The sequence below is a fragment of the Rhamphochromis longiceps genome, linkage group LG13, assembly GCF_057381845.1.
Source record: "Rhamphochromis longiceps isolate RC_006_pf linkage group LG13, R_longiceps_female_GT1.1, whole genome shotgun sequence".
NCBI classification, from domain to species: domain Eukaryota; kingdom Metazoa; phylum Chordata; class Actinopteri; order Cichliformes; family Cichlidae; genus Rhamphochromis; species Rhamphochromis longiceps.
Genome location: NC_140569.1, coordinates 6,054,746 through 6,067,230, shown reverse-complemented (window position 1 = coordinate 6,067,230; position 12,485 = coordinate 6,054,746). Strand labels below are relative to the sequence as shown.

General features: G+C 39.6%; 1 protein-coding gene across 1 annotated transcript in view; it reads right to left on the bottom strand.

The window, feature by feature from the left end:
• LOC146655276 (uncharacterized) overlaps positions 1-11,274 on the bottom strand; it is a 101,412-nt gene extending 90,138 nt beyond the window's left edge. Inside the window, exon 1 of the mRNA XM_085428036.1 lies at positions 10,187-11,274. Within this exon, the coding sequence (XP_085284162.1) occupies positions 10,187-10,297 (111 nt within the window). The 5' untranslated portion in view covers positions 10,298-11,274. The remainder of the gene's footprint in view (positions 1-10,186) is intronic.
• Between the last annotated feature and the right edge of the window lie 1,211 nt (positions 11,275-12,485).

Below are 12,485 nucleotides of genomic sequence, written 5' to 3'. Positions count from 1 at the left end.
AAGCCACTCTAATGCCGACATTTCACGTAAATCGTGAAGTGTTGGCAAATTATTATTTCCACTTTTGTGTTTTACAAACCTAGCCTTGAGTGTCCAAACCACAAACAAGCAAGTGCATGCTCTTCAAGCAAATCAGAAAGCCCTTTGAGGTACATTCAATTTTAACCCAAGTACCACAAAACAAGTAACTCCAACCTCTTAGGCTGGCAACACAGAGAAATGAAACAGTGCAGGCTGCTCTCTCTAAATCACAGCTACCACTAATGACAAATTGGCAGCCTTTCTGAGCCAGCTGCTGCAGTAAGCTGGAGTGTGGTTGGGGCACAGGAAAAGGGCACCGGTCAAATCAGGGATGGTGGAAGGCAGAAGTGTGAAGCACTTAAGAATTGGAGGGTGGGATAAGGTTCAAAAGTAGACACCAATCAGGTGCGTGGGTCTACACATGGTAATCGGTATACAACAAAGTTAAACCAAAACCAAGGGGAAGGAGTGCAGCAACCCTGGGCTACAAAACACATCTATACTACTTCTCTTCTCTTCAAACTGAAACTTGAAACTGAACCGATCCTTTTCATCTATGACCTGTTTCAAGTCATCTGAATTTTGCTTTGAGCCGGAGTGACCATACCCTAGCACACATTTTGATATTAAAAAACTGTCGATTGAGCTTCTTTTCTCTACACCTAGTGCTAATAAAAAAACAAAAAGTAAAATGCAAATTAGAAGTTGTGTTGTGAAAAACTCTGAAGTGTCATCTTACTGGACTTTCTAGCAAGATTGTATACAAGAATTGCTTTATACTATCCCTTTGCTGACGAGAACTAAATAAAAGCAATTATTCTTGGCTGAGAACAATAAGAGACATGAAAATTAATCCATGATGGGGGAGGCTCAAACTAGTGACATTAGGGGGTGTAGGTGATGGCTGTGACAGTACAGGCAACAATAAGAGCAGCAGTGTGTTTAAATTAAACGGGTAACAGCTGGTAATAGTCATCTGGGTAGATGGGAGGACTTTGGGTGGCAACCACTTTGTAGTCCAGTATAATGGTACAAATGCACGCAAGGATAAATGTATAGTAGTGTTTGCAGAATCTGAGATCTATAATAATCAATAAATAGAAATATGATCCACAACTAGCAGCTATCAGAGAGACCCCCTCTCCAGACCCACATCTCTTCCACTACCTCTAAAATCTTAGTGGATTTCTCCAGATGTTTCCCTTTGTCTTTCTACAAAGCATGCTCCTGCAGATTGTGCTCTTCATTCATTCATAGTTCAGTGGGAACCTACTTTAATTACAGTGTGCGGATGGAACAACACCATATATGCATGAATCTCTGCAGTTGGCTACATGTAGAGAGGCTCCAGCTTTATTTGAAGGGAAGGATTTAATGGGGATGAGATTAGATTCACCAACATTTCATAGAACATTTCAAAGTTTGTGGACTTTGCAAATCATGTCTTTCCAAAGTTGATCTGTCACAGAGTGTCTTGGATTGTAAGCTAAAACATATTAAAACCAAAAGATGGAAAACTAACAACAAAATGTTTTAAGAAAATAGAAGAAAATAGAAACTTCTTTCACTTTTTTGTGTTTTTTCTATGTGCACTACCATCAAAGTTGGATCATCTTTATACAATAAGGATGCTGCAATCACAGGTGTTGCTGCTTCTTAAGAGATGCACATTTACGCACCCCAAGCATGGATTTCCACTTTGTGTGAAATGCTGCATTTTATTTTTAGCAGGAGGAAGACAACTTGCTCTGCAACAGTGCACTTGTTGTGCTTTAGTACATTGTGTAATCAGAATCAGAATCAGAATACTTTATTGATCCCTGGGGGAAATTATTTTTTTGTTACAGTGCTCCATTATAAACCAACATTAACAAGACAGACAATACGCTAACTAAGAATAACTACCCTTTAGTGGTTTTTCATTGCAAAACACTCACCTGTTTTTACTTAATCAAAAAATTTACAGCATGTAATTCTTGGCAAAACTGTAAACTCAAAATTTCGCTCCTACTTTACACACACCTGATCAATAAAAGCCACTATATTAAATAATTGCTTATTTCTCTCTTGAGAAACTAGTGGTTCAAAGCTGCATTTTTATCAATTTTTCATTTTTTCCAACTTGTGTCTTTTTAATAAGACAAATTCCTTTAGTTAATTCAATGTCGTAATCAGAAGATGTAATTCAAAATTGAGAAATGCAAGGTCTGCGTCTTTTTTTTAGCACCTGTGAAGCCTGCATTGACTGAGTCTGCTTTTGCTTCTGAAATACCAGCCACGTGTCTGAGAAATTATATTCATACAGACTGCAATCTCACAATGTGAAATTTTCTGTTAAATGGTGAAATTTGCTTATTTAAATTTCTGCACAGCCTATCGCTCATACACCGTTCAGATCAAATGAGTGTGTGCATGTAAACACGAAGGTGTATGAAAACCATATCACATGTCAGCACTTGGGAAATCTTCAGTTGGAACGATTTCAATCAAAATGAAAAAACTGCGCACATGGAAACCGCTGGCAGCGATGCAGTTCATACATGTGATGCATCATTCATTCATTCAAAAAGAATCTAATTGTTGCCTCTGAACATAATCCAGCCCAAATGTGAAAAGAATTTAGTTACACAGGAATGCAATTTCAAGACGACAGACTGCATCTAAGGCAAAACAAAAAAGCTGGCATGTAAATTTTAACAGAAGCAGACAGAAACAAAGTTTCATCCTGAGGAGGAGTTGAAATAATTATTAGATACTTTAGCTGAGCGGGAATCAGCTTGGAAACTTCTTGATGTCCCACATGCACAAAAAAGCAGCAACTTGTTGGTTCAGGCAAGTAGTCAGTAGTGCACACACATACTCGTACATACACTGCACTGTCACATAAACCCACTCATGCATGTAGAGCAAAAATACATTCTCTCACACACACACACACACACACACACACACACACACACACACACACACACTTGCACTCTATCTCTCCCTTTGGAGCAGATGGCTCCACAGTCATAGCTGATGTTTCACACATCAATGAAGCACACCATGTACTCACAACTACCGAATACACAAACTCACTCCATCACACACACTCATGCCATGCAAGTCACAACAGCTGAACGCACTCACACAGATCATGCTTGCACACGCAGACACATGTAACCCTTTGAAACCCAGATGAACTTGGAACGGTTAAACACACACATGCACGGACGCAGTCACACACACACACTCACACACGCACAAATCATGCACGCAGCGTCCTCCTCTGTGATAATTTATGGAGCGTGGAGCCACGTTGTTGGAGAATTAGCTCAAATCTTATAGCGCGCACACACAAAACACACAGGTTTAAAGCGTTAACAGCTGAGAGGCAGTGGGTTATGGCGTAGTATTGTCCTGGGTGTTGTTAGGCCTGATGTGAAATAGCCGATAGCACCAAATGAGTATACTGCTCAATAACCCAGCGGCTCAAGGACATTATTGCTTTTATAAGATAGTCTGCAGCACCTGTGGTTTTAACTGAAAACACTCGGCACTAAATGCAGACTTCTGATGAAGAAAATAAAACAGTCCAGAGTTAAGGAGCTATGCTGCTGGAGCTCCGGGGCAAAACGCTGTCACATCCTCAGCGGCAACTTCGGACAAAACAAATAAACAAAGACTCAAAAGGAAGTTCATGTCAACCTTTTTGCCAAGTGGGGTGCAGAAAAGAAGCGTTACTTAACTTCCGGGAATCAATGTTTCTATAGCAACATAACGCCGGCCTCACTGATATTGGGAAAGGTGTGAAAAATTCCCCGACAGCTGGGCAATCATAAATTAATGTCACCGTGGTGTCGTTGTCATGCCAGCAAAAGCACACATTTAAAACACAAGCAGACACACGCGTGATGAAGGACAGAAAATCGATATGCATGTACACCTGTTGAATGATTTCAAATGTTGCTTTAGGACCTTCATGGACAGCATGAATAGTAACACAGAGCGAAACACAGGCGGCAGGCCCAAATATCTTTGGCACCTTAAAGCAATTAAGGTACAGAAAAACATTTGATTCAAGGTGTTAGAGTGATTTGTTTTCCTTTGAAGAGGAGCGAAGTGGGTGATATCAGCATGCAGTGTGAGATGTGTTTTCTCTCTGCAGCAGGGAAACGCTCACCTGTCGGACACAAAGGTGTCAAATATCTGAGGAAATAAGACTAAAATGCTGTTTATTATAAGCATTACACAAGGTCTGAATTTTGCATAATAGTTTCAGGTGTTTCTTACATGATAGATGCCTGTAATCAAGGTACTTTTATGCAATAAAGTTAGATGCCTGATATGCCTATGATCATTTTTTAGGGCTTTGGAACATTTTACCACAGTTTCAAAATATTTTTAAATACTCGTTTGACTTGAGAAAATAATCTCACCAAAAGGTCAAATGTGATTAAAAGCTCCAGATGGACCTCATAGTGAGATTGTTTTCATAGCGGCTGTTTCCATGCGCAGCATTGAACTTTGAACCTCAATTTTGAGCCAGCATGGGCACGATGTCCTGAAAGAGGTTGGAAAAAATTAAATTAAAGTCTTGCATTTTCATGACATCTGAGAAAGTCCATCTGCTGGCGATAATGATTGAAAAAACAGGAAGAGAGGGATGCTGCTATAGCTCACCTTGTTCAGCAGGCGACCCATGTTCCACCTTGCCGTATGGTGTCCTGAATTTGAGTGCTCTTTAAACCATTTCAGACATGTTGATCCTTTGGAGTCTTTCTCTCTCTACTGTCCTCATGAATAAAAGCTTAACATGCCCAAAAAATAATAAAACATTTCAAAAAGAAGTTGCTGATCGGGGTGGATAAAAATGCATGCTGGTAATGTAGCATGGATAAAATAAAAACATGGTATAGTCAGCCTGGAGGTACAGAGCTAGGCTAGCTGTTTCGCTCCTAAGCTATGCTAACATGCTAATATATGCTAATATTTACTGGACAGATCCTCTCATCTCAACCTTTATCCAAAATGTTACTCGCTAGCCAGTTCTCAAGAAAGAGGTGTGGCAAGGCAAAAGAAGGAAGCCATTGTAGGGCTGGATTCAAACTTTTTTTAAACAATGGGAGATAAGTCTTGATCTGTACTCTCATTCAAGATGTATGCTCCTACATCTCTGTAGCTCTCTGGCAACGCAAGGAGATACACTATGTAAATTAAACCTATACAGAAGCTACGGAAACACACTCGCATGTTGCCATGGTGTCTTTGTAGTTGCCCAGTGGCAATAACACTAGCATGCTGCTTAGTTGAAAAGTTGGCTTGAACAGAAATAAAAACGACCACAGAGTTTAACATTAAGAGGAAGAAGCACAAAAAAACATCAAAGATCAAAAAACCCTCTGAGAAGCACTCACATCTCTACAAAACATTCTTTATGGCCTCCATCTTCTCTTTAAGCTGACGGATCAACAACTGCACAAACATAAAGTAGACAACATCGCTGCTTGTTTGATATATTTCTGACACTTCTCTCTGGTGACAGTACACAGCTACAACATCTATATGTGGGTTTACAAAGGTCTGTGTTGCACCTAAAGACTACCAATGCACTACCACGCCATGCCCATTTTTCCCCACCAGACGTGAGGACACCTACTCTACTGGGCATTTTAGCAGATGCTAATATGTGTCTGTCTGCCTGTGGACAGATGTCTTCACCACAGTAGCAACTCAGCCATGCAAAATGCACTCTTAAAACTTTACAGGTGTGTAGCTGTCATCAGATTGTGTCCAAAGATGGGTGATAACTGGATAACTGTACTGTAATGTAATGTAATTGATATGACCAACACTGAGAAAAGGTTATGTTGAGTAATTCAAACTGTTTAAGGTAACTTTTTGATCATGCTTTACAAAAAAAAATGCTAAAAATATTGTTTGCTAAACGAGGAGTCAAGTTGAGTCATTTGAGTTGAAGGAAAGTCATCCATCCTACTGATCCCAACACTATTTTGGCGTCAGACTCTGCTGCCTATTTCTGCCCATGTCTCTCTCATGCAATTCTTTTGTGCTGGCGCAAACATATCGCTCTCATTTTCTGTGCACAGGTCATGTTATTTGAATTTTTAAAACCTCATCATTTCATGCAATTTCATCAGACCTGGCTGTGCTAAAGAACTTGAGGATAAAATTAGCTTGGGTATATGAGGATCCAAGGTGACTGGTGATAGTCATGTGTGGTTGTTTGCCAATTAAAACTCTTGATATAGCTTTCTATTCCTGGATTACGTGACGAACAGAGTTGAATACGTGCCTCTGAAATGCCACCGTTTGCTTGTGTGGGTAATTAAAGAACATTTTATTTATGGTACTCTGTTAGCAGTGGAAAGTTTACCTTATGTTTTCTTAGTTGGATATCATTTAACAAGTCTGAAAGCTCTAACTTGTTGAAGGTGCTATAACAGCTTCATTAGTTTGTCATCTATTTAATGAAGCACAATAATTAATGTGTTAGAAGTAAGTGATCATCTTTTTTTCTTTGCTTTTTATGACAGTCTTTAATGAGAAATGTGGCTTCAGTGATGAAGTTAGTTAGAAAAGAGTTGGAAATAGGCCCTGTCAAGAAGATAACTTAACAATATATATAAATAAATATATGAACTTCATTTCAACATGATTAAACATTAAAACCGCTGACAGCTGAAGTGAATAAAATTGATCATCTCATTACAACACAATCTTCTCCTGGGAAACCCTTAGTCCTGACATTCATGTGGCACATACCACCCAGCTAAGCATTTTTTCAGACCAGGCATGCCCCCCCATCTCCCCACTGTGAACAGATATTACAGTGTATGTTCAACTGTAGTACATTTCATCCTTTGTCCTGTTCTATCCAAATATTCAACACATTTCACCAAAAATGCACAGCTCAAACAGAACTCCTGCATTACTGATTAAGAGATAGTATGACAACTGAAGTGAAAGTTAGTTTCTTTAATAGTTAGTGGACTGAAAGAAGTACACCAATATAGAACCAAAAGTTAGGAAAATAACATTCAAAGGAAACAGAATATATTTCTCCATCACATGACTTATGCCACTTCGATAACCTGCACAGTATCTGTTTATTTTTAAGATAGATATATCCAGATTTCAAACTGCTTCTCAGTACAGTGTAGTAATATTTTTAAAATAAAGATCCTATTTCTATAAACTGTGCTGCCAGACTATGGGTTTAGAGCCCAGAGTTTTTGTCTGCATGGAGGATCCAAATGAAAAAAACAGCAGACAAACTTTGATGTCAATCTGTTTGAGACTTAATTTGAAGTTCCTAAAAATTGGTCTATTTAGCATGAGCCAGAAATAAAACCCAAACCTAACCCTAACCTTAGATGGATCACCAGAGACCCCCTGGACGTAAAGAGGTTAATAGGGAAGGTTCTGGGTCTGTGAAGGTTCTCAGTCATCCAGGTTAATAGGGACTAAAGTCACAGCAGCTATTTTTTAATGAGTAGTAAGAGGTTAAGCAAAGGTTAGTTGCTTAATTCGTTTAATGTATTATTTGTCTTTTACTCTACTATATATTGTAAGATAAAGACACTACAATATTAGAAGGGGAACCATAAAAGTATGACGAGCCCTTATGGGCAACAACTTAGAAATAGTGAGGAGGAAGAACTCACTTTCAAACAGGAAGAGCCCAGGCGCAGGGAGGAGTGGCTGCAATAGCGCAAATGATTGGATTATGAGGGGAAACTGGAGATAAAGACAGCACGGAGAGACCACAAACAACAAACTAAACGTCATGTTTGCTGGATGATCTTTTTGTTGGATTTCACCGAACATCAACAGTGAGTCAAGGTTCAGACGATACTTAATTAACAACAACACATACGCAGCATTTAACAGAGATAACATTTCTCTCTTCCTTTGTTCTGTTCCTCTGTTTCCTGGCCAATTTCCTGGATGAGCCTATCCAGTGAACCCACAGAGATCCAGCAAGCCAATGAACAAGTATTCTTAAGAGTAATACTATATTGCAGTCATTGATTTTCCACTTTCACTCACTATTCAGACCTAAAAAACAACATTAGTATCTCCTAACCATGACCATAATTATCCTTGAAGTCAGTCAAGTGTTTATTATCGTCACCGTATCATCAAAAATCCCCTTACTTTGAAAACCTGTGATCTTTTTCTAGCCTAACCAGACCTCAGTCACAGCAGGGTGAAATCACAAGACACAGTCGCAGTTTTTTTAGGACACTAAGAAATAACTTGTCGAGTTCTTAAGAAACACTGACAGATTCAGCAAGCAGAAATCCCCAAAAGATAAACACGCAGGCTTTGTTTTTCCTGTTGTTTTTTCCTCACTCTGTTTTTAGGAAATTTGGAAGATATAGCATTGCTGATAAAAGTGTTTGATAAGAAATCACTTCTTTATATCACTCTAGTTAATATAGAGCGTAAACACACACAAAAAAGGGTGGTTGGGGGGGTGTTTGGAGGCGATGGTACAAAAATTTAATTAAGGGCTTTAATATTAATGCTTCATTACATGCTGGTGCAGTGTGCATGGACTTAAATCCACTTTAATTTTAACAACTTAGGCTGTGCATTGTTGCTTTTTTATTAAAAACACAATAACACAATCCACAGTGCTTTGGCTGCACAGTGCTCCACCGCTGCTGTGGGCTCTGTTGTGCTCTCTAGTTAATTGCACGCTAAGTCAAATGCATTGTTGATTTTCTGTTGTCCAGCCGGGCTCTCCTGAAGACTTATAACCCTATCATTTCACCATGACAAGCCATCGTCATTTATGATCAATGGCTGTTATTAAAAGTATTGACACAGGTGAAATATGATCTAACAGTCCTATCACATGATAGAGATGGAGTAGAGATTTAAAATGACTTCTTTATCAGCAGAACGCTGGCATTTAATTGATTTGTAATGGCCAATGCACAGCTCCCATCAGCGCTTTTGCTGATAGAACATAAAATCAGCCATGTTTTGCCATGCCAGGGTTAAGCGTGAAACTTTTGATTGATTTAAAATGACAGACTAATTTTATTTCTTCTAAACCTTGCAGCAAGTGTTTTATGCCTAATGAGCTTACTGTAGTTCTGCCCTTACACAACCTCTTGACGTCTCATGTGATGTGTCTCTTTGAAGCCTGTTGGAATCTTTGGTGCATCTCTACAAGGACTCTCAGTAATTATGTTTGCCTGCAACAGTCAGTACGAATGAAGTACAAGGTTTAGTCTGAGTTAAGAGAACCAAAAAAAAAGTCAAGACGCATGTGACTCATCTGGTCGGGTCGAAGCATCCCACACAGTTTCATGACACCACAGTCGTTCTGAATAACTAATTTTCATTCAGGTTTTAATAAAATGCAGCGAGGGGGTTTTAATTTGTCTCTAAATGTTATCTGACTTTATTTTTAGATTCTCCCCACTTCATTAACATAAGGAGGCTTGTGATAAGAAGATAAAGGTGAAATTTACACTACAAGATGTGCAGAAAACTGCGTGAAAATGATCCAAGTGCATGTGTTTGAAACAGAGTGCTGTTGTAAAAGCGCTGAAGTGGCGTGTCAAACTAAGGATAAATGCAAATGTAAAGAGAGAACACCTACCTGACTTTTTAACTGAACTCAATCAGTAAACACTTGAAAGGTTAAAAGGGAAAAAAAATCTAATCCTGGGCATGTTTAAGCACGGACTCTGAGCCAGAGAAGCTCTTAGTGCAACAGACGGGGACCCGCACCAGCCTCCCCACCCCCATCTGGATCTTTCTGCCTCCAATACCGAGTCAATTAACCTAATGGAAGTGGCAATTAATTAACTCTACAAACACTATGATTAAGGAGCTGACAATCAAGTGAGTGGGAGTGGTTTAACTAATGATAATTTAGAGGTAATGATTTCCTGGACGTGTTTGTTGCAGCAAAGTTAAAACACTAATAGCTACACATCTGAACTCTGGATTAAACTGGATTTATGCCAATTAAATGTAGACAGAATCTAACTAACCTCCCGCCACCAAAAAGCCTCGAGTTCAAATACCAGAAAGACTCCAATAGTCTGGACGTCAAACACAGTTACACTTATGTGACCTTTTTCCCTTCTTTTCTGCAAACTCTGCATCTATAAAAGAAGTAACTGTTTGGTCTTACCGTGTTTCTTTGGCCATTGGTTCCTATTGGTCCTCTGAACACCCCCTTGATGCTCCTCAGCTGTCCGTCACGCAGGTGGGTGGAACTGATCACAATGTAGTAGCACGCCATTGGATATACTTCTCTTTCATGCAGTTAAATATCTATCTATAACTCTCTTGATCTATCTGGACTTTGCCAAAAAACCCTTGAAAACTCCTTCTTCTCCTTCTTCTGATGTTGTACTACTCAACTCTCTCCTCACTTCATCTCCCCTCCTAGGTTTTATCAAGAAGAGGAGGGACAGAGGAAATAAAAAAAAGAAAGGATGAGCGCAGTTTCCCTTCCCTCTGCTGCTCTGATTTATTCTCTCTCTTCTCTAAGTTTTTGCCAGTGACTCTTTAACTCTGCGTTCTCCTGCTCATTTCCCCTCAGCTTCTGTCTCTTCTTAAATATTTCACCCTCTGCTCCCCTTTCTTTCCACTCTTATCCTCCTGTCCTTCTCTAAATGTTTTTTTAATTCTTCTCCCTTTCTTTTCTAAATTTGCCTTCCGCTAGATGCCCCTGTCTCCTCTTAAATATTTCTCTTTAAGTCTCCTTCTCTCCAGATGTTTTGCTCAAATCTTTCATTAATCAATCTTTCCCTGTCATTGACTCCCTCTCTCGCTCGCTCTCTCTCTCTCTTTTTCTCGCTGAGTCTAAATTTCTTCCCGAAATCTCAGCCGCTTATTGATCAGTCTTGCAGTTCCTTTAACTATCTCCCGTCCGTTCTCCTCACTCCACAATCTCTCTAGCCCCTTTTGTTTTCCCTCCCTCTTTGTCTCTGTATCTCTGTAAGTGGCTGGGAGGGATACTTTTTCCCCCTCCTGTTACTATCTCAGCATCTCCTCTGTCTCTGTCTTTGCCCCTCTTTTTGCTCTCTGCCTCCTTGTTAGTGTGGAGAAGAAGTACTCAGTCTTCTCCTCCCTCTCTTTCTCTTTCTGTCAGAGCAAGCGTGCAGCTTCCTCTCAGATGCTCCTCTCCTCTGCTGCGCTGCATGTGTTCACTCTCCTCCCTCCCTCTATCTCCCTCTCTCCGCTGATCTCTTGCTCTGTGGCCAGCAGAGTGGTTTGCTCCTCAGTTACCCGCGGTTACCATCTGCCCTTTTAACACATGGAGTGCTGACGCTTGCTCTCTACTCCCTCCCTCCCCATTTCTCTCCCTCCCTCCCTCCCTCCCTCCTCTCTCTCTCTCTCTCTCTCTCTCTCTCTCTCTCTCTCTCTCTCTCTCTCTCTCTCTCTGCCTCTCCTTTTGCTGTCTTTCTTCTCTCTTTAATCATCTCCTTCTCTCCCTCCTTCTCACGCTCTCTCAAGCCAAAGGAGACAAGCTCCACCTACTGGTAAGCAGGAAATGCACAGACAGGAAAGACGGAGAAATAGAGCTTAAAGGAAAGTGAAACAAATGAATGTGTTATTTCTTTAACCCATAATGCCTTTGAATTAACTGGATGGATTAAAACTTGATAGTAAAACTGAACCATGTAGTGATTTAGTGTCTTTCTTAACATGCATGTCAGAGCAAAATCATCTTCCCATGGCGAATTTTAATCATTATGAAAAAAAGAAAACCTACACAATTAAGTTCCCAAATGATGTGCAGAAATTCAAGTATAAAGAATCTGTAGATGTCACAGGTGTCGCCACGTTTATGTTGGAGGCTGGGGTGGATGGCTGGGTTTAGAAAACACAGCCAGAACTAATAACTGCTTCACAAACCACAATCTTTCTCTGCAGCCCCTAGGACACCTCTATATAGGAAGCTCAACAGATATGGATTATTTGATTTGTCACTTTATTTGTGTGTGCACACACTTGCTGTTTTTTTTTTTCAAGTTATAGTCGGATCACAGGACCAAGCCCCTGCCTAAACGGTTATAGAGCCACAATTTTAACTTAGGTGGATGAGACATAAAACATAAAACAAGTTTGATTAAAGCTTTTTGACAATGACCCAAAAAAGATGTAAAATTATTCCTTATCCCCAGATTATATTCCACTATAAGGAAAGTTGGACACAGTTTAATTAAGAGTTTAGTTCAAACATGACTTAACTCTCTACATCATTCAACCAAAGCGCTTGAACAACCACCTCGCTATTTGACATTATGAATACAGTTAGCCAAGAAAAAGTACATTTACCAAAGTCTTTTATACAGTAATGAGCAGATATATCGTTTGTCCATGTAACAGTATATTTGGTTTGTATTTTCCCAGATTGATTGCCATTTTTCGCCCTAAACAGTTAGTTAAATAATTTGTTAAACAGTTAATTCCCATTAATA